The 24,555-nt window shown below is 32.6% G+C and overlaps 2 protein-coding genes and 1 non-coding gene across 3 annotated transcripts; 2 read left to right on the forward strand and 1 right to left on the reverse strand.

Moving 5' to 3' along the window:
• The first annotated feature begins 94 nt into the window (after window positions 1-94).
• On the forward strand, window positions 95-1,552 carry LOC126695534 (CASP-like protein 1C1). Its single transcript, XM_050392328.1, has 3 exons — window positions 95-434; window positions 529-631; window positions 1,037-1,552. The coding sequence occupies exons 1-3, from the start codon at window positions 280-282 to the stop codon at window positions 1,268-1,270; spliced, it is 492 nt and encodes a 163-aa protein (XP_050248285.1). The 5' UTR covers window positions 95-279; the 3' UTR covers window positions 1,271-1,552.
• A 3,685-nt stretch (window positions 1,553-5,237) lies between these two features.
• On the forward strand, window positions 5,238-10,356 carry LOC126695536 (uncharacterized). Its single transcript, XM_050392329.1, has 3 exons — window positions 5,238-5,583; window positions 6,403-6,687; window positions 8,995-10,356. The coding sequence occupies exons 1-3, from the start codon at window positions 5,431-5,433 to the stop codon at window positions 10,147-10,149; spliced, it is 1,593 nt and encodes a 530-aa protein (XP_050248286.1). The 5' UTR covers window positions 5,238-5,430; the 3' UTR covers window positions 10,150-10,356.
• A 1,321-nt stretch (window positions 10,357-11,677) lies between these two features.
• Window positions 11,678-11,750, reverse strand: TRNAE-CUC (transfer RNA glutamic acid (anticodon CUC)). Its single transcript has one exon. It is a non-coding gene; the product is annotated as a tRNA-Glu (tRNA).
• Window positions 11,751-24,555: the final 12,805 nt, after the last annotated feature.

Raw genomic sequence — 24,555 nt, forward strand, 5'->3', positions numbered from 1 at the left:
ACAATAGAACCCCAAGATAAAGGTCCACAAAGCAGAAAAATTAGAAAATCTATAACTGGGCGGTAGTAGTGACAGTTGAGAATTTCAACTAACAAAGCACAAAAAAGTACGAATACAAGTGCACCACCCCTCATCTGTCTTCCTAACACTCATTAACCCTTTAGGTTTCCCATCCCCAGCAGTAACATTCCATGTTTTATATTAATATTTCAACCTTTATTCCTTAGAATCCCATTTCCCTTGTGCACCTAATTGAGCTCCAACAATATTGTCGCATCCATGGCCAAAACCAAGAGACTATGCACCCTTCTTTGTAGGCTTATGGCATTAGGTGCCACCGTTTCAGCTGCAATTGTCATGGCCACAAGCCATGAGAAAGCTAACTTCTATTCAGTTTCTTTCGAGGCAAAGTACAGCCACACGCCTGCCTTCAAGTAAGTGATTTGTCGGAGTCTTTTAATTTTGTGCCACTAAGACTTTTCATTTTGTACTTCCTTGTATTGGTTACTAAAAGCTTGCCATGTATAGGTACTTTATGATCGCAAATGCTATTGTCAGTGTTTATGGGGTTTTGGTTCTTTTTCTTCCTTCTGAGAGTTTGCTCTGGCGATTAGTCGTTGCCCTGGACGTGGTAATTGTTTACAAAGCCTTTTCTTATATATACCTGTGTTTTTACTTTGGTTTATTTCATATTAGTACAGCATTCAATGTTGAAATGTGGTTCTAATGAAAACATATCAGAAATCCACCAATAAAGATATGTGGCAACTATTGAGGTTTTTGGCAATCCAAATGTGGCTTTGTTTTCTATTTCCATTTCTGAAAATAGTTAAAATACATGTATTAATCTTAAGAAATAGCATAATGGGTTGAGGATCACGGAGGTCATTAGTTCGAATCTTCCATTTCCAATCTTTTAGGATCATTCATATATATAAAAGAACCCCATAGAGGTAATGTACTAGGGAAATGAAATTGATAATAGCCAAGCCATTATACCTATTATAGCTGATGCATTTCATTATTTGGACTATAGGTTTTCACCATGTTGTTGACTTCAAGCATTTCGGCGGCCTTGGCGATTGCTCAAGTGGGGAAGCACGGAAACTCTTATGCAGGTTGGCTACCCATCTGTGGCCAAGTTCCCAATTATTGTGGCCACGTTAAAGGAGCTCTTGCTGCTGGCTTCATTGGAGTCATTCTTTATTTGCTGCTTATTCTCTATTCCATACACAGTGTCCTTGATCCTCTTCTCTTAAGAAAGAATTAGATGATAAAGTCTCAAGTCCAGCGAGTTCCACCCTTGCTATAAATGTTTCTTAATAGATTAATCTATCAATGTTCTAGGCCTTCTTCTCCATTTCTACTGGTGTGGCATGGGGATCAAGTCTGGTGACAAATATTATGTTTTTTTTTTTTTTTTTTTTTTTTTTGCTAGTGCATGTTTTTGACATGGTATTGTCCTCAATGGTGTTATCTATAGCTCGGATTGTAAGTTTCAGCTTTATCTGGACAAATTAATCAACTTTTTAAATTTATCTTGGCATTGCAATCAGAGTTCTCTTTTTTTTTTTTTTTGCTAAACTTTGCAATCAGAGTTCTTATTAAGGGAGTACGGAGTACCATAATAAATTAATAATCAGATAAATGAACAATATCATGAGAGCTAATCTTAAATTGGGCTCAAGACAATTTTGTCTTAAGCTTATTCCAGAGGGGTTATATTATAATCATATGCACTGTAAAAGTCATTTCCTGGGCTGGGCTTAAGATTGGGAGTTATAGTACTCTTTTTACTTTTTAGGATGGGTTTGTGGCTAACATCTAGGCCCTCATTTACACCTCTCATTCTTCTTAAAGTTCTTTGTGGGCTTTGTCCCATATTACTTTTTTCTTTTTCTTTTTTTTTTTCTTTTTTTATAGGATTGTCCCATATTATTAAGAATGAAATTGAATTATAAGTGTCTAAATTACCTCGGATAATACGGTACTCTTTTTTAGGTGGGTTAGGGGGTTAACACCCGCTAGTCTTTTATCTATGCTTCCAAGACAACTAGATTAAGTACATATCAAGAACATCACAAATTTCATTTCCCTGCCTTTATTTGAAAAATAATAGTTCAAACAATGAGGAAGGGTTCAAGTGATTGTAGCATTTTTTGTGATGTTTCATGTCGATAGTTCAAACTCATCACCTTCCCCTCCCTCACTATCTATCTTCTTCTCTATTTTTCTAATAACTTTAAAAAAAAAAAAAAAAAAAAAAAAATCACTGAAGAAATAACTTTTTTTTTGGCTTCCCGTCACACAACAATAAGGATTGGACATCAACATTTTACCAATGAGCTAAGAAGATCACGCCAATGTTTTGTCTATCATATTTGGGGGAATGCAATGGAAAAAGTTCCTAAAAAGAACCATCAAACTCTTCTACAAAGATTTGTGCAATTTTTGGTCAATCACCAAGCCAGTCTTCCTTATATATATTTTAGCATAATACAAGATTTACTAGAGTTCATATATATATATATATATATATATATATGTGTGTGTGTGTGTGTGAAAAAGTCAAGGCTTATATGAATCACTACATGATATATAAGGGTGTCTACGGAGCGGTCCAGGTTAGATTTGTGCTCAATCGGGATTCGACCTGACCACTTCAGGTGGGGGAGAACAGAGCCTACCACCAACTCATCAAATTAGGCCTCATTGCATGGCAATCGGGTGTCAAGTTTGTAAAAAGCAAATAAGATTTTGTCGGATTTGTTGAGATATGATTGAATATGTCGAGGTGAAGTAAACGAAATTTGGTTGGAATATTGATGTGGACTGCAAAGGAACCTTCAAATGGGTGAAGAACTCGCCAGAAAAAGGGTAGAAGAGAAAATTTTCAGACTAGTTGAGTTCATCAAGTTTCATGCCCTCTCACCCGTCACTCAAATCGACTTCATCGGGTATACACTTTTCAAAACCACCGCCAACCGATAGGCTCTTCTGGTCAATCAAACTTCAGATCAAATGACAGTAGGTCAATCGATTTCTTGAGTTCAATTCTCCTTGGACAACCCTAATGATATAAGACAATTAACTACTTGTGTGGCAAAAATAAAACGAACTATTTTCGTGAATATAATTAAATTAAAAGAAAAAAAAAAAAGAATAACTGGTAAAATTTAAAATTTAAAATTTTCCCTTGGATATTTTCTATTTCATTTAAAATACATGAGTATAAAAAAAAATAAAATAAATAAAATAAAATAAAATAAAAAAAAAAAACAGAATATATCAGTAGCCCATAAAATTTAACTATGGAGCGCTGCGCTTTTTAATCTCAAAAAGTTTGAAAATGAGTCTTTTTGGTCTTTTGGGTTTGGGCTTGAATTGAAGGAGAGAAACAAGTCACGTTTAGAATTGCATATATGTAATGTTTTAATAAATTAAACGGTCATGTCATTAAAAAAGAAAAAAATAATTTCATTGCTCCATTAGGCACATAGTAAATAAAACTACAAAAAGTGAATTTTTTTTGAGAATACTACAAAAAGTGAATTGAGTGACCAATATAGCTCATTTTATGTTTTAGGATGCTCAACAGTTACACTTTAGGACAGACAGTGTAGGTTTTTGTTTTTTTTTTTTTTCCCCTGTATAATATTAATAAGTATTGAATAGAAGAGAAAACATGTAAGATAAAAAAGAAGAAAAGAAAAGAAGATAAAATATCAACTATGCGAGGCCCAACCTATCTGGATCCTTCGATACAGTACAAGCCCATTTGGTTAAGTTGTATACAAGCAAGAGCCCACTTTCATCTTCAAGCAAACAAGCATGCATGAATATTGTAATAGGATTCCCTTGTGCATCCCGCCGCATATGAGTATTACCTTTTGTATTGCTTCATTTTGCAGCCTCTTTAGTCTTTACCCAAGTCAATGGAAACCTACTCCATCTCCATGCTCATCATAACCTCGGTTTTTATGGACTTGGCAAGCTGTTTTGAGCTACACTCCAATTCATTTTACATCTAAACCTGTTAACTATGGTCCCCAATATCTTAATTTATCATCATTTTACTTCTTTATTGTTACATATCATACAACCAGTCTTTCTTCGACACATGCCACACACGTATTGCACATACATTGCACGTGACCCAATTCCACATCCATTAAGCAATCTCTCTCATTATTATTCCTATTTAATAAATAAATAAATAAAACACAAATAAAATAATATTAGAATCATAATCAATAAGATATGGAAAGATTAATTAAACCAGCACAGTCCCCAAAAGAAAATTTAAAAAAAAAAAAATGAAGAGCATATTCAAATATGGTAGTAATTGTTGCCGACAAAATTTAGTTACAAAATTTGTTGTAGTTTTAAACTACAACCTTACTCAATAAAATAAATATTACTACATTTTTAAAAAATATAACCGTTAAATTATATGTTCTTTACACACTTAATACATATGTAAAATTTTGTGTTTATCGGATATTATTTACTATATGATTTATAAGTTTATATTTTATGCATAATTTTAAACTACAAAAACTTGCAATTCAAACAATTTATTGATAACATAGCTATTGATCTTTAATTATCTCTAAATTTTGCAAGCATGAAAGATATAAAAAGAAGATGCAATCTAATGGTGGATTTGTTAAAATTTACCTCTAATAAAAATATATTAAGTAAATTTGTAACCGTAAATTACAACTAATTTTATAACTAAATTTTGTCCAATTGTTGCCTACAATGTGTTACACAGTTTTACACACCTTATTTTTTAATTAAAATTATGACTTAAGAGTGATTTTAGATACAACTTATTTTGCTAAAATTGAAAAATTATTATATAAAGTACTGTAGATAAAGATAAAAGTTAGTTAAAATGGTATAGTGAGATTCATGAATAGTAACAAAAATAAACTGAATAGTGAAATAATTTTAATTTTTCATTCTTACCTAAACGCACGTATAAAGTTACGTTTTCTAAACCCAAAATTGTGATTTTAGATCATAATTTCAGTTAAAAAATGAGATGCCTGTGAAACTGTTGTAGTATAGTGTGAAAAGCACTTAATAATTGAAACATATTTAAATACACAAAAAGCAAAGGGCATAGCTGCAAAAAGCATGGTCGGTGACTGTCATCCTTATCTGACCCGCAAAGCCAACACAACACACAATCTGTCCCCATTCTCTATAAATATAAAAACCACCAAGTACCAACGATATTAACAAAACACAAAAAACGTTTTTCACTTAAACCCGGCAAACCCGTAAAAAATTAAAAATAAAATCCACGAAACTTCTTTTCCAAACAAAAGCTGAGTTTAGTCCCACGGAATTTCTCTCTCTCGTAGAAACCCTAAAACTTTCTCTCTCTACAAATATCTCTCTCTCGATCATTCTCCATCGATGGCGTCCGGATCGTCGGGTCGGGGCAACCCGGGGTCAAAGGGGTTCGATTTCGGATCCGATGACATTCTCTGCTCCTACGAAGACTACACCAACCAGGACTCTTCGAATGGGAACCATGGCGACCCAGTCATCAGCTCCAATTCGGGAAAGGTACTTCACTGTTAGTCTCTAGGGTTTCACTGAAAATTGGTGTTCAATGTAATTTAGTATGTTTTCCGAGGGCATCTTTGGAATCTGGGTTTGGGAATTTTTCGGAAATGTGGATAGGGTTTAGGATTTTGTAGATAATTGGATAAATTCAATTGGGTTTTTATTTTTTTTTCCTTGTTTGAATTGTAAAGATTGCTTTTTTTTTTTTTGGTATTCTATTTATGTTTTGTGGATTGTTATAGCTTATAAAACTTGAAAGCTTTTGTTTTTACTTTTTATATATGGAAAGAAATTAAATTTCCAACCCTAGATTTTGTTTTAATTTTATAAAACTTTGCTGCACAGATCACTTTACCCATAGGTGAGCTTAGTTGTTAGTAACAGGTCAGCTTTCTGGTCTTCTTGGTTTCTCCAAAGATGGTTTTCATTTTGACCAAAGATAACATTGCATTATGTCTTGGTTTGCTTATAGTGTGTATATACATTCATGTGTGTAAATGAATGTCTGGATTTGAATGGGTAGCAAGCTCTGCTGAAAAACCCCATTTGAAATTTAGTCATACTATATTTGTGCTGCAACTTTTTCATACTTTGGTAGTTTTTACTGGTTGTGGGTCTTTGAAGATTTTGCTCACAAGGTTGTAAGAAATTAAGAATTTCATTTTAACTATTTAGTTGACTTGGGAAGCTCAGTTTGAGTATTTGGTAATTGTTTTATCTGCTACTTGATGTTTTCATTTGATACTTTTAAGTGATTATAACTGGAGCTTTATTGTATACACTTGCTTACAAGGAGTTGCTCTGTCCCATTTTGTGCAGGATTTTCAGAAAAGCAGAATCTCAAGATCGGCGATGTTTCCTTCTGTCTATAACCAGCCAGAAGATTCTTTCAGCCAAGATGTGATTGCAACTGTGGAAAAAAGTATGAAAAAGTATACCGACAACCTTATGCGCTTTCTTGAGGGAATCAGTTCACGTCTGTCGCAGTTGGAATTATACTGCTACAATCTTGATAAATCAATTGGAGAAATGCGGTCAGAGTTAGGTCGTGATCATGGAGAGGCGGATTCTAAACTTAAATCTCTTGAGAAACATCTTCAAGAAGTGAGTCAAAATTTTAAATGTTTATATTTCTGAAGTAGAGGAGGATATGCTTTAATATTTTTGTTATGAGATATGAAATGCAGCAGCTTTACACATTCACATTGTAGGACATTTATGATATTATAGGCTTCCTTAGGTTTTCTGAAATTTTCCTATTTGCATCAAAGGATGGTTGGGTTCTAAATTTATTATATTGTGTGCCGGTAAATAGAGCTGTTGGGAAAACCTTGTCCTTTGACTTTCAGCAAGTGGTCAATAAATACTTAAAGGGACATCTTGAAGTGTTTGAATTACTATTCTATTGGTTTGCTGCAGAAATTCATGGAATTATAATACTTGCTGCAGGGTTTTGTGGGAGTGAGGGGCTGTCAGGTTTGAAAACTAGTAGCGTGCAAGAGGATGCATGGTTATTAGAAGTCATTGTATTTGTATCAATACATCTTCTGTATGTATCCAAAATTTAAAAATATAATTTCTGTAACGGGAATGGCACTGATATGGGAGGCTCCTATTGATGAATTGATAAGGGAGAGTCACTTGAGATGGTTTGGTCATGTTTAAGGATAGTAGTTAATGCACCAGTGAAAGAGTGAGTTGATTCAAATTGAAGGAATAAAGAAAGGTAGAGGAATATTAAAAACAACATTAATATAAGTAGTAAAAAAAAGGACATGTCAATCAAGGAAGTAACAAAGAGTATGAATTTTGATAGAATAGAATGGTTGAAAGAATACATGTGGATCTGGTAGACCCTCACTATTTTGTTGAGAATTCATAGCGGACCCCAAAATTTTGGGTCTTGATTCTTGTTGTTGTTGTTGTTGTTATTGTAATGGCATTGATACAGTGAGATATAAATGGATGGTAGCCAGAATATGGCATGGTTAGATTTTGGGGATTATGATACAATGTTCTATGCCTATTAATGTTTGACATTTATCTTTTAAACTAAACATTTAACGTAATGTCAATAAAACATTTTACCATATAATAATTAATTAACGCATCTGCTTTATTGACACATGGTTGGATATAAATAGAAGCATCAGATTATTTGTGATCATGGTCTTGTTCTTCTGTACAATTAACAGAAAAATGTTCCTATCAAAAAAAAAAAAAAAAAAAAAAAACAGAAAAAAACAGAAAAATGTTGAATATTTTCTTCCATGTTCTTCTTTAGAAGGTTTTGTAGTGTTGACTAGTGCCATTTTTCTTTCCTTTCTCCCATTGTTAATTTCTCATTTCTGCATAGTCTCCGGGGTTCCTCATCATAAAAAAAATGTTTACTTCTCATGTAATCATCATCATTTTGATTATTATTTACATGTTCCATTTTCATTTGTCGAAAATAATTAAGAACCTCAGTTCTTCCCTATATTGTCTAGTTTAGAATGCAAGTTTGCCTATTGAAAGTGTAAAGGCCAGTGATTTTTAAGTTTTTTGGGGTTCAATGAGAGGTTCTCCATGAACATCAACTGGTAAAGTTTCATGTCATTGGATAATGAAGGGGTTTGGGTTTGAATCTCACATATGCAAAAAAGAAATCTATTAGTGTCTTGGCCTCGTTGTAAAGAACAATCATCATGAAATGGATGCAATATGTTTAAAATTTTATTGAATTTCCGTGAGGGAAAAAAAAAGCAGTTTGGTGATTGCATTATGTTTGTGTTCCTCTGCTTGTGTTTCTTTTGTTTATGCCTTGCTGTCCACTGAGCTAGAGAGGGTTGTTGCTGGTATGTAAATAGTAGGGGTTGCCAGAAGTGTGTTAATGAACCTTTTTGCCCCCAGAAAGTATTTTAGTTCATTCAAATTGCGTTGTATTTTTAATTTAAAATTTGAATGACGTCTGAGTGGGTGGCATGCTTTTCTAATTAATAACCCGTGGTTGTCATTGGACACGTTAATGGATGTATATCATCAAAATGCGTTTGAAAGAGTTTTGTGACAGCAACTATGGAATTTGGGATTCCATTTCAAATCTACTGTGATGATATCCAAATATTTCAAATTTTTATTTTCCAGATAAAGTCTGCTGGTGCCATTCTGAGTCTTTTTACATACTCACTATTGCAAATTATCAAGTCTTTTCTTTGCCTAGTTTGACCTGATATGGAGTGGTAGATAATTTATAACTTTTGTGTTTGGGAGGGAAGCACTTTGATTTGCTGTTAATATGAAGGCTCAAATAACCTCCACTGACATGCTTTACAGTTATCATTTCTTGATTATATGCAATGATCTTCAGTACAATGCCTTCTGCGTGCCATTTGCTGCAAGAGATTAACTTATTTATATTGCCCACTGCAGGTCCACAGGTCTGTACAGATCCTAAGAGACAAGCAAGAACTTGCAGAGACCCAGAAAGAATTAGCCAAGCTTCAGCTTGCGCAAAAAGAGTCATCTTCTTCAAGCCACTCCCAATCCAGTGAGGAGAAAACTTCATCAGCTGCTGCTGATGCCAAAAAGACTGATAACACATCTGATGCAAATAACCAGCAATTAGCTCTTGCCCTGCCACACCAAGTAGTGCCACAGCAACAGCCTGTGGCACCTCCTCCACAAGCACCACCACAGAATCTAACGCAGCAACAATCCTATTATCTCCCTCCAACTCAGTTACCAAATCCACCAGCCCAAACCCAACACACACACAGTCAATATCCACCTGATTCTCAGTACCGAACACCCCAACTGCAGGACATGTCTAGGGTGGCACCACAGCCAACACAGTCTCAAGTAAATCAGACGGCACCAGTCCAACCATTCCCTCAATATCAGCAGCAATGGCCCCAGCAATTACCTCAGCCATCGCAACAGCCCTCAATGCAACCCCAGATCAGGCCCCCATCGACAACGGTTTACTCGTCCTACACACCAAGTCAACCAACAAACCCATCACCTCCAGAGACGCTGCCAAACAGCATGCCAATGCAAATGCCATTCCCAGGAATTCCTCAACCTGCATCCAGCCGTGTTGATGCCATGTCGTATGGGTATTCTGGAGCTGGAAGAACTGTTCCACAGCAGCCCCCGCCTCAGCAAATGAAGGGCACTTTTGGAGCGCAACCAGCTGATGGATATGCAGTTGGTGGACCCCAGCCTGCACTTCCTCCAGGGAGTGGATATATGATGTATGACAGTGAGGGGAGAGCACATCATCCAACTCAACCGCCTCACTACACTCAAGGTGGATATCCTCCAACAAGTGTTGCTCTTCAGAATCCACAAACAACAACAGGCCCCAATCTTATGGTCCGGAATCCAAGCCATTCACAATTCTTTCGCAACCATCCCTATAGTGAACTGATTGAGAAATTGGTGAGCATGGGTTTCAGGGGTGACCATGTTGCAAGCGTGATTCAGAGGATGGAGGAGAGTGGGCAGCCCGTTGATTTTAATGCTGTGCTAGACAGGTTGAATGTGCATTCCTCTGGGGGTTCTCAGAGAGGATGGTCAGGGTAAAGAATTTATTCAGTAATTTGAGTTCCATATCAGTGACAATCATGCGTGTTTTATTATGCATTGAATAAAAGGTTGATGTAATGTGCACGGTGTATTGTATATGTGGTTTGAGAGATACAAAGATGGTGTATATCTGCGACCTCATTCCAATACTTTTGTCTTCTGTTGTTTGATGACACTTCTAGCAGTAGAAAGACTTCCATTAAATGGCTTTTCTTTTCTTTTTAAAAAATATATATATATTTCCCTTCTTCGATTGGTAGTAGTCCCAGAATCCATTGCGCACACATAGTTTTTCGAGCTCGTCATCTAATTGCCAATTTGCCATTACTCAATGCGTGTCCAGCCAACTACACTACCATACAGTTTCAAAACCTAGTGATAAATCAAATTTAAACCCTAACTCCAACCTCAGCCCCTAAATCCAAACTAAGCCGTTATAACGTGTAGTGTTTTTACTTTTAACAATGCAATAAAGTTACATAGTGTCTATGTCTATTATTCGTTGATTAAAGGGGGTATTTCCATGGGTTTGCCTTGGATCGTGTTCATACTGTTGTATTTAATGATTCGGGTCAGGATTTTTATTCGTATAATGCATACAACTCTAGTTGCTGGTTAGGCCGGTTTGATGCTCTATCCTACATAGTCACAATGCCACCAACCACCTTTGATGATCATATAAATTTCTTGATCAAGTTTACAGATTTATATTACCCTCTAGCAACCTTCTAATTTTTATTGTACTTATAAATTGGATTTCATTTTTCTTTTTCTTTTTCTTTTTCTTTTTTTCTTTTTTGAGAAGCAAGATTGGATTTCAAAAGAAAAGAATTTATACCTATCTATTTTGAGATAGGTAGAAAGTGAGAGAGGTGGGGTTTGAACTATAGACATAAAACACCATAAAAGATATTATTACCGCTGAAATATCATTGAACCCCTGAATTCATAATTATCTATCCATATGTTGTTGATCATAGAAACTCATTTATTCCACTGTATGCAAAGCCATGCGGACAGTCCTTTTCAAGCCTGATTCTTGGAGTAAAGGACCTAATAAGTGTAGGGTCTAAAATCAAATGTTTAACTTAAAACAATTGAATTTAATATGCACAAATAGAACCCTGTCAAAAAAAAAAAAAAAAAAAAAAGGATGGAACATTACAATTTTTATTTTCCAAATCCAGGATTTAAAGGACTGGTGTTTAGCTTACATGAGATCGCTTCAAAAATGATGCCAATTTTTGTTATTTTGCCTTGAACGAAATTTGAGAAATTAACTGCCTTCATTAACACAACAATATAATCAACCCAAAGAAGAAATTAAATAAAAAATATATATATATAAAAAAAGGTGATGATGATAGTGATGAAAGGCCCAAACCAAAAATAAGAATAATAACAAAAGTAATCAATTACTAAAATGTTTGATCTTATTTTCTTTGTTGTAAATTGTTTAGTTGTGTTGTCTAAATTGGGCCAACTAATAAGCAACCCATTACAAATGAAAACAATTTAAAAAAATTTCCGTTGCCGGGACTTGAACCCGGGTCTCTCGGGTGAGAGCCGAGTATCCTAACCAACTAGACTACAACGGATTATTGGTTCTAATGTAAAGTATTTTTCATTTTGTAACTATTTTTCACCCCAACATTCTCAAATCCTGAATACTCTCAAATACAGAAGCAAAGTAGGGCTAACCTTTTCCAAAATTATCAAACCATTCCAATCCCTTATTGCACCCCAATGCCCAAGTGAGTCCTCTCCTAGCAAGAAGAGACCCACATATCAAATCCAATAGATTCTCTTAAAGGAAAAGTCCACTCCTAATAATAATTCCATATACAAACATTTGGTTCTCATTTCTTATAATTTATTAAGACCTTAAAAAGTTGAAACTTGAAACAGACACATTTGCCTTACTTATATAATAACCATAACAAAAAGGTTGAGGCAAAAAGGTTTTATGTGCCCTTTGTAGTCCCAATCCTCCATTTGGCTTAGGCTTAATTTCTTCCCAACTCAATATAATTTAATTTGCAAATGCAAGGTCTGGAACAACTCATATACTCTATAGAATAGTTGCTCCTAATTTTCCATTTTATCTTTCAAGGCACACCAAATTTATAACAAAAGATTTACAAACTAACATAATAATTGCTGTGATACATTCTTTTTTCTTTTAGTCATGAAAAGATGTTCTTTTAGGAATTAAATTTCAGCTGAAGAAGTCAAATATGCATTGCTTTCTAAATTATCAAAATATTTTCTTTCAAAGAATGTATCAATAGTTTTTAACTTGGACATACTTAAATTTTAAAAGTTAAAGTACAATGATTTAATAAATCAAGAATTTAGCATAAATATATTGAAAACAATAACGTTATTTTGAATGGAATCAAATATGAATGAGAATTAAGAATAACAGTTTTTTAATCCACACACGGTAGGTTGAATTGGAAAACTTCCTCAACCAGTGATGGCTCCAGGATTATTTTTTAGGAGGGTCAATAAAAAACATAAATTATATAAAATTTAAAACAAAAGAAAACTTAAATATATCAACATCACAAAAAATAAAAACCGAAATACATAAAGTTTTACAATTGTTTTCTATGATGTTTCATTTATTGAAATTGTTAAATGATTTCTTCATTATCAATCCTATGAGCTACATTTTTTTTCAATGTACACAGCTAAGCAATCATTCATCCATTGATCTCCCATTGATCCATTGGACATATTAATTTTTTTTCCCGGATTTTAAATCAAATTGGTTTGTTATTGAGTTTTTTTTTTTTTTTTTTTTGGTGTTTAAAAATGCTAAGATATTGTTAAAATGATCATATTTACCTATCAAATCAAAATCCACAATATTAAACCATCCATCGTCTTGTGTGATTTGTCACTAGACCCAAACCCGAGAAGGAAAACGGTAATCTATTCGGGGTAGGTTTCTCCTGGGACATCTGGAGTCTGACCCCAGCAACCAAGAAAAGTTGGAAGTTGATGTTTCCCAACTATAATAATCTCTTCCTTTCCTAGTACATTGTCCTTTATTAGAGTCTAAAAAAAGGGATAATTACATGGTTTGGACTTTGTTGCTTGGACATGTATGGTTTACATGGTTTGGACTTTGGACTTTGTTGCTTGGACATGTATGGTTTACGGCCAATAGATCTCACGTTGTATTAACATTTAACATATACAAAAAAAGGTGTGAAGTTAACCTTAGTAGTGGACCCATAGCTTTTTTTTAATCATTGATTAAGCTCCTCAAAAGAAACAACATCGATTAAGTTATTAAAATAGAACAACTTCTATAAAAAATGAAAATATATTTAAAAAAAGGGAACAATGAATACTTCTAGTAATATTGGATCCATTATTCTAGGAGTGCCATTGGGCATCACATGTCTTAGCCGCCCAACTAATTATTGCTTAACATTTTTATCTCAAAAAAAAAAAAAAAATTATTGCTTAACATTGAAACCTTTTTTAATATATATATATATATATATATTTTTTTTTTTTTTTTTTTTTTGATAGAGAAACTTAACATTGAACTTGCACTTGATTAACTTGAACAAAAACATTTTATATGACCGGATTGTAACCTAATATATATGATTAATATGTCAATTTTTGGAAATGAAGTCCTTTGAATTTGATACACAAACATCTCTTTCTCTTGCTTGGTCCTTTTTATAAATAGAGCAAGTTCTTCAAAGTTCAAAGGCCCAAACTGACTCGTTCCTAATGGGACGATTTTCATGATGTTTTTTAACATGTAAGCAGGATTTTTTTTTTTTTTTTTTTTTAAATTTATTCCAACATGTTAGAAACAGGCTAATTTAGATTTTTATAATGTGATCGTGGTTGGTTGAATTAGGATACTCCATGCTCTTCATAAGTTGAATTAGGGTTTGAGATTGTCCCATCTCTATTATCTAATATTATTTCTCCTTGAAATGCATTTCTAAATATTTAGAGATATTAGGGTCAATGAATAATTTTAAGAGAGTTGAACTATTTTAAAAAGTTTTGACTATAGATGATATATAACTATATAAGAATAAAATTCTTTTTCCCCCACCCTCTCTTTTGTGATGAATCTTTTCTTCCCTATTATTCCTCCCTTACTTTTTCAAGCTTCATTGTCTCTTTGCCCTTGTTGAGACATGAATCAGGTTTGAGTTTTTCTTCTTAACTAACTCAGTATATAAATTTAGAAATAGAAACGCATTCCCTGGTATGCAATGAACTGTCTCTATTGTACATATCAAGATAAAAGAAAGGGTGAAGAGACAATGAAACACGTGGTTTTAATTGAATTCAATCGTCTTTGGACAAGATATCACTTTTTGTATTTTATTGGTCAAATCAACCAAATGTTTGAATTTAATTTAATTTTTTTTTTTTTTTTTTTTGAGTTAACTCTATGATTGAGACATGTTAATATGAAAAATGAATCATACTTTCCTAACATATTTATAAGTATATATAGTAGAGTTGTCAGGGGCGGCCCAACATAATTTGGAGCCTAAGGCGAAAAATTTATGCGGGCCCTTTAATAGATAAATATTAATTAAACAAAATTATTTAATACTAATCAAATTAAGGTTAATTTGATACATTAAATACATAAATAATACCAACTAGACTAATGTTAATTTCATATAGAGAATTGAATATCATAGTTGAATTATAAATATTAATAAAAAGAAATAAAAATATATTGCAATTGGAAAAGATACTTTATTTTGGATATAAGACGATGCATAGTTAAATAAAGTTGTAATCTAATTTTTAATTTTATATTTTGATTTTAAGAGAGAGAGAGAGAGAGATATATATTATTTGGTGTATGGTTTTGTAGGATATTAGTTTACAAAAATCAAAGTCTCAAACTATTAGGGGAGATTAATCTATAATTGATGATTTAACACATTTGTAACATCTTTTTGAAATATTTTAGGGTTTCAATTGAGTTAAGGTTGTCTCTTACTTTGAGAGTTTTAATAGAAATGAAAAAGAAAAATGTGCTAATTAAAAGTACTATAAAATGTTCAAAATATAATGTGATATTGTTTATCATTGATGAATTTCATCAATTTAACTAATGAATGTTTATATCACATTTTTTTTAATTAATAACATGGCAATTTGTAAGCTAATAGTAAAATTTGTACATCACTAACAAAAAAAAATGTATAACTTTTAGAAAATATATATAATTTTATAAAAATTTGGACCTTTAACTATAAAAAATGAAACATTTTTTCTCAAAAAAAATTTTGTTTTTTAGTGGGGCCTTAGGCCTAGGCCTAACTTGCCTAGACCTTGAGCCGGCCCTGAGAGTTGTCTACGGGTTGTTCCAAGTTGGTTTTGGACTCAACTTGAAACCAACCCACTCAAGTTGGGTGGAAGACGTTGAGACCCACCATCGACAACCAATCACCATAGGTTGAGTCGGATTAGGCATGGCAAACGATTGATCAGTTTAGGTGAAACTAATTAAGGAGCAATGGTGGGTGGTGATATGTAGATCTTTGCCAGATCTGAGTGGAGAGCAAGATTGATGCGGCTCGTATAGGCATAAATTGACTAAGTTGTTCGCCTCACATGCTATGCAAACGTTAATATTTTATGACATGATATACTCTATTTTTTTTTGTTTTTGTTTTAATAGATGTTGTACAGTCACTATTTAAAATTTATGAAGAAAATTTCAAACATTTTCTAAAGAATAATAATAGTATAATAGTACTATTAATTTCTTGGTTACCCACCTTTACCTTGTCAATGTTTCTTTTTTTCTTTTCTACGAATGACAACGGGTCAGGTTTAGTACAGGTTTTTTTTTTATGTTGGACCCGACCCGCGGGCCTTCCCCTATTACTCAGACTTGGCCTATTTAATAAACGAGTCATTTTTTTAGCCCCAAACCCAGCCTGTTGGGTCTCCACGGGCCCTGCAGGCCCCGTCCAACCTTATGGGCTTAATCCGTGGCCCAATCCACCCCAATCTTTAATAATAAAAAATAATAAAAAAGCAACACAAATCAATCAGTCAATCTTGTTGAAATGAGATTCTTAGATAGAAAATAAATAATAAATAAACACACAAAATAGAAGAAACAAAACTCCATTTATGGACCGATTTTCACATTAACACAAACATCAACTCCGATTCACATTCTTTGAAGTTATCTCAGGCGCTATAGTCAACTAAACCAACACAAAATATACACATGCATTACATTATATACAGATTGAATCCTTAAACAAATACCTAAAAACAAAACTACTGAGAGAAAAAATGAACCCAAAAAAAAAAAAATGAAGAACTTAGAGCACTAAAGCTCCATCGGCGGTGGTTTCAGGCATCAATCCCACCCCTAGGCTTCGCCTGACCTCAACATGACCAAGAGCTCCTCCGATCATCACATCTCTCTCCAATCTAACAATCATGTGCTCCGATCTAACAACACAACCACATCTCTCTCCGATCTAACAATCCCATGCTTCGATCTATGGATCCCATGCTCCTCCGTGACAAACAGCAACCACCACAAGATTCGTGCTCCTCCATAAGGGTGAGGTTGGGTCGGTGAGTGAATGAGAGTGAGGGTGAGGATGAGATGTTAGTGAGAGTCAGTGAGGGTGAGGTGAGAGAAGCAGCTGAGTTGAGAGAGAAATAAGAGAAATGAGTTTTAGGGTTAGGGTTATGAGATATATATATATATATATATATATATATATAAGTAGGTAGGTTTTTTTTGTAATTTTACATTAGCTGATCGGGTCAGGTTGGGTTTGGGTTTAAGTTAAGTTTTTACCAAAACTCGGACCCGACCTGGACTTGCTTCGAGTTTTTTTTTAAACCCAAATCCGACCCTACTCTTTATCAGGCTGGGTAAAATCCAACACATTAGGGTAAGGCCGAGCCGGGTACCCGCAGGTCAGGCAGAAATTATCATCCCTATTCTTTTTCTTTTTAGTTGTGTAAAAAATGGGTTTTTCTTATGTGGATTCATTAATTTTACGTCACATGACGACAATAAATAATACCACATATACTATTAGAACCTTATATAATATTATTATTTTTTTTTGAGAACATATAAAATTATTTTTGTGAGTACAACACATTCGTTAAAACATCGATACTCAAACCACTCATGTGAACTGTAAAGTAATACAGATAATCCTGCACCAAACCACACGTAGTTGCTTGTCAATGTTTCTAGATGCTCGTGCCTCGCACATGTACAAGTCATAGTCAGTTAAATCAGGACCGTTACATTCAAATATGTTTAAATCTATACCGTTCATCACGTAAGTAGAAAGAAGACCCACCAACTTGTGGACCACTTTGTGCTGACGTTGAATCTAAAGAGTAAAGATGGTCCCCAAACCCATATATTCCCATCTGATCTTATCTGTATGAAAATTTGAATAGGCAAAAAGCCAAGGCGTGAGGTGGGAGTTCTTTTCAAGTCGAAGCTTTCAATTTTTAAATGAGCGCGTTTGACTTCAAGCCGTAAGATGAATCTACACGTTAAAGAAATCGGCCTAGAAAGGTCGAATTGCTTTGGTCCATTTGTCATTGTTTGTGAGTGGGAAAGCAGAAATAAAGTTTATTATAATAGCACTATCATCTTACTTTATTATATATATTTTTTTTAATTAAAGTTACAATTACTTTATTATATTAAAGCAAGAACGTTCGCTCTTGCAGGGACCTAATTAATAAAATCTTAGTGCTCAAAAAAAAATAATAATAATAAAATCTTTGCACCAAAATTCAAATCTCTAGAAAGCGAAGGGTAGTAAAAGTAAAACATTGGAACCTTCTCATCATTTCTCTTGTTTTGCTATTGATGTCACTCTCTTGTTTTAGAAATACTAGCATTTATAGCACTGACCCCATTTTTTGGTTAAGAAAAAAAAATTAATTAGGACCTCCTATTTTTAGATTTCTAAATCAGTGGTAAGATTGAGAAACCAGTTGAATTTGACCCGAATATACTCCTATCTTTTAATATAACTTTAAAAAGAGAAAGAAACTCTTAAATCTTTTGAATTGTCTATTCATTTTCATGCAAGTTTATCTTATGAGTATTTCTAATTTTGGTTTGGAATTTAATTTTTTTTTTAATTTAAAAAAGCAATTTTTAACAAACTAATGCTAATCCTATCCAATTCTTTACTAAGAGCTATCATCAAAAGCGGACGTTATAAGTTGAAACTTTCTAAAAAAAAAAAAAAGTTACCAGTATCTTGAATTTGATTTTAATGCCAAGAGTATCGTAACTTAACTAATTAGCACCTTCTAATTTTTTCTACATTAACAGAAACATCCCCTACTCTAGCAATTTATCCAAAAACAAAAATCATTTTAATAACATTTGAATTAACAAGTTAAATTGTTAAATTTCTCAATAGTTTCTACACCTTTTTTTTTACTATTCAAATGTTACAATCAGCTAATAATCTTGTAGTTCAATTGACACAAGTCTTAGTATTTTTAATGAAAACATCTAAAGTTCAAATCTCTCCCACTATTATAATTATTAAATTATCAAAAGGAAGAAAAAAAATGTTACAATTAATGGAAATAGGAAATTCGAATCACGTATATCCTCATAAACAAGATAAGACAATAATACTGAATTACAAGACTTTTGACATAAACTTTTTATTTATTTATAAAGTTGACTAATACTTTTCAATCTTACTTTTCTCTTTTAAACCCCATAATTGGGTATAAAATTTTAAATTTCACTACATTAAGGAGACAAAATGAGTTTACGTTGCCATATAATCAAATACTACATTCACTAGGCAGTAGGCACAAACTGATAGTGCACCGAAATCATCAAAAAAGTGAAAACAATAGTTCTTTCTTACGTGCATGCGCTAATTATTTGACTTCAGCATATTATTCTTTTCACAATTCGGTAGTTAGGAGAGAAGAGATTTGAATACCATATTTGTTTTTGAAACAATAGAATCTGCTAATCGGTTAAGCTAAAAGATTTCTAATAATTGACTTCACGCGCTAAAACAATAATAAATCTATATTATTTATAAAAGGATTTCTTTCTTTGGACTATATTTTTTTGTAGTTCAAAAATATCCCTAGACTATACATTTATGAGGGACAAAACTTGAGAATAACCTGATAAAAATATATCTTTAACTCCACTTCAAATACCTAAAAAATAGAACACTTTCCTACTAATCGAGAAATTATAAAATCCACATGATGGACAAGTGATATGGTCCACCATTCCACTTGTTTAAAATTGTTAGTTAGAAAATTTTTTTAAACAGAAATTAATTACTGACTCAGCAATTTTAAACAGGTGGAAGTTTTTTAATGGAATGGTGGACAAATGACGTGATCCACCAGAGGACTCTATAATTTCTCCTACTAATCTATGTTTTCTAAACAAACTTATACAAAATTTAAAAAACAACAACAACAACAACTTCTCAGTTCACTTTATATATTTCCTTCAAGATCACATTGCAACTTTTTTTTTTTTTACTTTATCTTACTGATTTCTTTTATTTAATTTTTCGGTTGTGTCATAATCTAAAAATTGAGATAAATGGAAAATTATGACACTCGATAAAAAAAAAAAGCCTCATCGCACGCACAAAGCACATGTAATGAGGCTGGTTGTAGTATAAGAATATTATTATAGTACTATTTAACTTATTTAGAAACTCATAACTATCTCATCTATAAAATATTTAGGGCTTGATTGGTAATAATTTTTTTTCCTTGTTTTCAAAGCAGTATGAACTATGAAAATAATTTTCAAAACGCTAAAAAAAATAAAATTATATTTGGGAGTCCATTTTTACTTTTGAGATTTTTATTTATTTATTTATTTTTACAAAAAATAATGTGTTGATGCCCTTTTTCTGTTGGATAATCATAAGCTTCAAAATTGAAGCGTGAAAATAAAGCTCATGTACCTTTTTTTTTTTTTTTTTTTTTTTGGGGGGGGGGGGGGGGAGTGGGATAATGATAAGCTTCAAAGTTGAAGTATGAGATTTTTTTTTTTTTTTTGTAATAAATAAATAAATTTAAATTTTTTTTACATAATGTGTAGATACCCTTTTTTGTTGGATAATGATAAGCTTCAAAATTCAGGTGTGGAAATACAATTGATGTACCCTTTTTTTTTGGGATAATGATAAGTTTCAAATTTGAAGTGTGAGAATTTGTTTATAATAAAGATAAACTCCTTAATTTAAGAAATATAAAAGTTTGAACAAATCTGTGGGGTCCATTGTTTCCAGTTTATTTACAACTATACCATTAAAAACATTTTTTTTTTTATCTTGAAAATATTTTCTCAACTGTTCTCAAAATTATGTTTTGAACAGGAAAAATAGGAAATATTTTTTTGAAAATATCAGCCAAACAATAAATTCAAGGGTGGCACCCACTATTTTTTGGTTTCTAAAACAAAAATTTATATTTAAATCCTATTACTAAACACGGCCTTAAATTCTAGATTTTTATATTTTACAATGACGCATAAAAGGTGAATTTTTTAATTGAATTGTAAAATATCATCAAATTAATACTTAGTTTGACAGGCATGTTAAGAAGAATGAGAACTTACAACCTAATGGTGAAAATTTTAAAATATTAATTTAGTAAGCAGTTTTGATCTTGTTCAAGTTAAAATGGTGCAACTCTATGAGATGTTACACTACTTCATAACTTCTTATTTAGGTAGTATTTTGATGAATGAACTATTAGATTACATTATCTTTTTATACCCTCCATGCCTGCAAAGTAACAAGATACTTAAAGATCAATAGCTATCTCATCATAAAATTTGTACTTTTTAAAAATTTTGAAATTATACACAAAACATTACTATATGTGTTACATACTAAATAATTTATGATTACAATAAATTTGACATGCATGTATAAACAATGAAAATATATAATTCAATAATGAGGTTTGTAGGGTCAATTTTTGGGGCCCAGGCCCAGCAGGTAGGTGATTCTGGCCCAAAGAGCCCTAGACAATGAATTTGTAGAGAGCAGGTTACAGAACTAGGCCTTAACGAAGTGAGTGTTAGTTAATTTTGGGCCATGCAGCCATTGAACGTAAGAATATCTCCTTTATATCCACTGGATGCTCGGTCTGAGGAGACGTGCGTGTGCACTTCTGTTCCTGATCAAAGGCTGTAGTCTTTCTCTCTCTATCTCCTTTTTTCTTTTCTCTTTTGTTCCGATCCCCTCTTCATAGGGATGCCCTTATTTTATATAGCCTCCCTAAAGTAATTAGAACCTTACACTTGTTGATCATCTGGACCTTCACTTGAGTGCCCGTCCCATTGGACATCTACCCTACCTTTCTATGAGTTGCAGTGGCAAAAGTAACACTGTTCGCCTGTCCTCTCCACATTAATGTGGCAAGAAAAGTAGCTTCCCTGCATTTAATGCGGCAGTTGTGGTCTTCCCCTGGACATCCTATACTCCCTTCCTTCTCCTGGCTTCGTGAGACTCGTCCTTACTACCAATATTCGTTGGAGTGATTCTTTATTATGGATAGGGTGCACGTTTGGTCCATATTTGGCACGTCCGAGGAGATATTCCTCCTCGGACCTCTTTTAAAATAAGTTTGGACTCATCAGAGTTGGGTTGGAAGTCTTTTTGGCGCCCCATTTTCTCCTCGGTCGTGACTGGACTCTGTATGGGGCCCAAGGTCCATTGTTTGATTTGGGAATTTTACCCCTACAAGGTTTTTAAAATAGTGATTCAATAAAAAAAAAATAGAGAGATATAACATCACGAATAGTCACATAAAGTATAAATTGAACTCATCTCTCTCTCTCTCTCTCCATTGGATTCCTTGTTCTCTATATTATTAACATGATTGTCAAATTTTTGTGTTAATCACGGGTTATTTACTATACTATGAAATCCAAAAACTCATAAATACGCATAATTGTTTTTTAATTAATTATTTTCTTGCATTATTCTAAAATACAAAAAACTTGAAATTTAAATATTTTAAATACAAGATAATTATGCCCAGAGTTTTGTAACTCAATTGGTTGACACATTTTGATATTCCTTAAGATTTAAATCTCCCCTCTTTTCAATTAGAAAATTGTGCTGGTATTGGGGTGAAAATTAGAAATGAGCTTGGTCAAGTAATGGACTCTCTATCCCAACGTATTCCCTTGCCGTTTACAACCATTAAGGTTGAAACTTTGGCAGCATGACGAGGTCTTGAATTGGCTATGGAAACAAGTTTTGAAAGGTTTATCTTGGAAGGTGATTCACAAATCCTCATCACAGCACTCAATGAAGACTCTCACTCATTATCCAACTTTTGCCACATTGCAAAAGATATTCAATACCTTGCCTCTCATTTTTCAATGTTAGATTATTCCTATGTTCGTAAGTATTGTAATACTGTAGCTCATTCGCTTGCGAGACGAGCAATTTCCATTTTTTAATTTTAAGTTTAGATGGAAGATGTACCACCAGACATCACTACTGTTTTACAAGCTGATTTTACAGACCTTCATTAATGAATGTCATTGTCTTTCTTTAAAAAAAAAAAAAAAAAAAATCCTCCTCTCACAATTATAGAATCATATATATATATATATATATTATATAAAATATGAGACAATTATTGATTTCTAATTTTTTTTAAAATTTCCAAATAAGGAAGATATAAGGAAAAATGTAATCCAATAAAATTCATTAAAATACATATACAAAAAAAAAAAAATATTGAATTATAAAATATCATAAAATTTTACACCAAGTTCCCAATCCATATATATTTAATGGATTTTTTTTTTTTTTTCGAAAAGAGGATAATGCATTTGCCAAAATCCAATCAAATTGTAGTCTTTTTTCTTTTTAATCCAATCAAATTATTGTCTTGAATATGATAATCACGTGACACTAACGTTTTGGTTATGTTCATGATGTGGACCAACCGAGCAAGTGTTTTTTTTTTTTTTTTTTTTTGAGAAGACGTCGACCAATTGTTAAAAGTTAAAACCCGTCAAATATATAGGAATCGTTGGACAATAAAGGTAGAAATAGAGTTTGTTTTAGATTCGGGTTCAGCGAATAAAGATTCAGAGAATTCCACTTTGACTGCATTTATTATCTTGCGAGAACTTTAAATCTCAAATGCAACGAGGGCCTCCTGGTCCGGATTCTCCAAAAAAAAAAAAAAAAAAAAAAAAAAAAAAAAATGCAATAATCCATGCAAGGAATGATTACAGTAGGATCTGTAGCTTTGTTGTGCCTGCGTCTGCGGTTGGACACTGATTTACTTTTAGATAATACATAATTAGTTATAGTCTAAAATTATATTTTTACTCAATAAAATAAATATGATTATATATTTTGAAAATCTAATTATTGTATTATATGTCTTTTACATTTTTAATATATAAGATAAATTTTGTGTTAATTGAATATTATTTACTATATATATATATATTTTGAGAAACAAAATATTATTTACTATATGATTTATAAGTTTATATTTTATGCATAATTTTAGACTACAAAATTTGCAATTTAAACAATTTATTGATAACATAACTATGGATCTTTAATTTTTTAAAATTTTTGCAAGTATGAAGAATATAAGATGAAGATATAATTCAATAGTAGGTTTGTCAAAATTCACCTCTAATAAAAAATTATTGAGTAAGGTTTGTAGCTATATTTTGTCCTTTATTTTTATCAAAAAAATAAAATAAAAAAATTTGGTAATTTGCATTTATACTGGGTAATATTTGGGATAATTGCACTCACACCCCTAAAATTTTGTTTTAATAAATATAATCCTTAAACTCCACATGTCACAAATAGCTCATAATTTTTAAGTACTCCTGGAATACAAAGAATGGTGCTTTCTCCTCTCACATTCATAGTGAGATCCACTTATTAAATTTTTGGTGAGATCTACCATGAATGTGAGAGAAGAGAGCATTATTTCTTAATACTCTAAAAATACCTAAAAATTTTCCCTATCACTTTGCCATCCAAGAAGCTAATGTCCCAATCATGTGATATGCATGTGGGCCATAAAATTGACAAAATAATTTTCGGAGTTACTGGATTGAAACAAGAGACTTGTACAGACCAAAAATCAATTATAACTACTTCAAGTACAATTGAGGCAATAGATCTTGTCGACTAAGGCACCTCCATTATCACCACCATAGTCACGACCTCGATTTGGGACAAGGTTCACGTAGAGTCTTTAAGGACTAGCAAAAATGCTAACTATGGAGGCTATATGCGAATGGAGTACTAAGGAATCACCTAGACAATTCTTCCCCCTTTGCCCCTCACGGTGGTGTTTTGACTTTTG

The sequence above is a fragment of the Quercus robur genome, chromosome 8 (genome assembly GCF_932294415.1).
Source record: "Quercus robur chromosome 8, dhQueRobu3.1, whole genome shotgun sequence".
Taxonomy (NCBI): domain Eukaryota; kingdom Viridiplantae; phylum Streptophyta; class Magnoliopsida; order Fagales; family Fagaceae; genus Quercus; species Quercus robur.

Coding starts and splice junctions, on each gene's coding strand:
- LOC126695534 (XM_050392328.1), top strand. CDS start 280: ATGGCCAAAACCAAGAGACTATGCACCCTTCTTTGTAGGCTTATGGCA. Junction 435..528: donor AGCCACACGCCTGCCTTCAA/GTAAGTGATTTG, acceptor TGCCATGTATAG/GTACTTTATGATCGCAAATG. Junction 632..1,036: donor TAGTCGTTGCCCTGGACGTG/GTAATTGTTTAC, acceptor TTTGGACTATAG/GTTTTCACCATGTTGTTGAC.
- LOC126695536 (XM_050392329.1), top strand. CDS start 5,431: ATGGCGTCCGGATCGTCGGGTCGGGGCAACCCGGGGTCAAAGGGGTTC. Junction 5,584..6,402: donor TCAGCTCCAATTCGGGAAAG/GTACTTCACTGT, acceptor CATTTTGTGCAG/GATTTTCAGAAAAGCAGAAT. Junction 6,688..8,994: donor TTGAGAAACATCTTCAAGAA/GTGAGTCAAAAT, acceptor TGCCCACTGCAG/GTCCACAGGTCTGTACAGAT.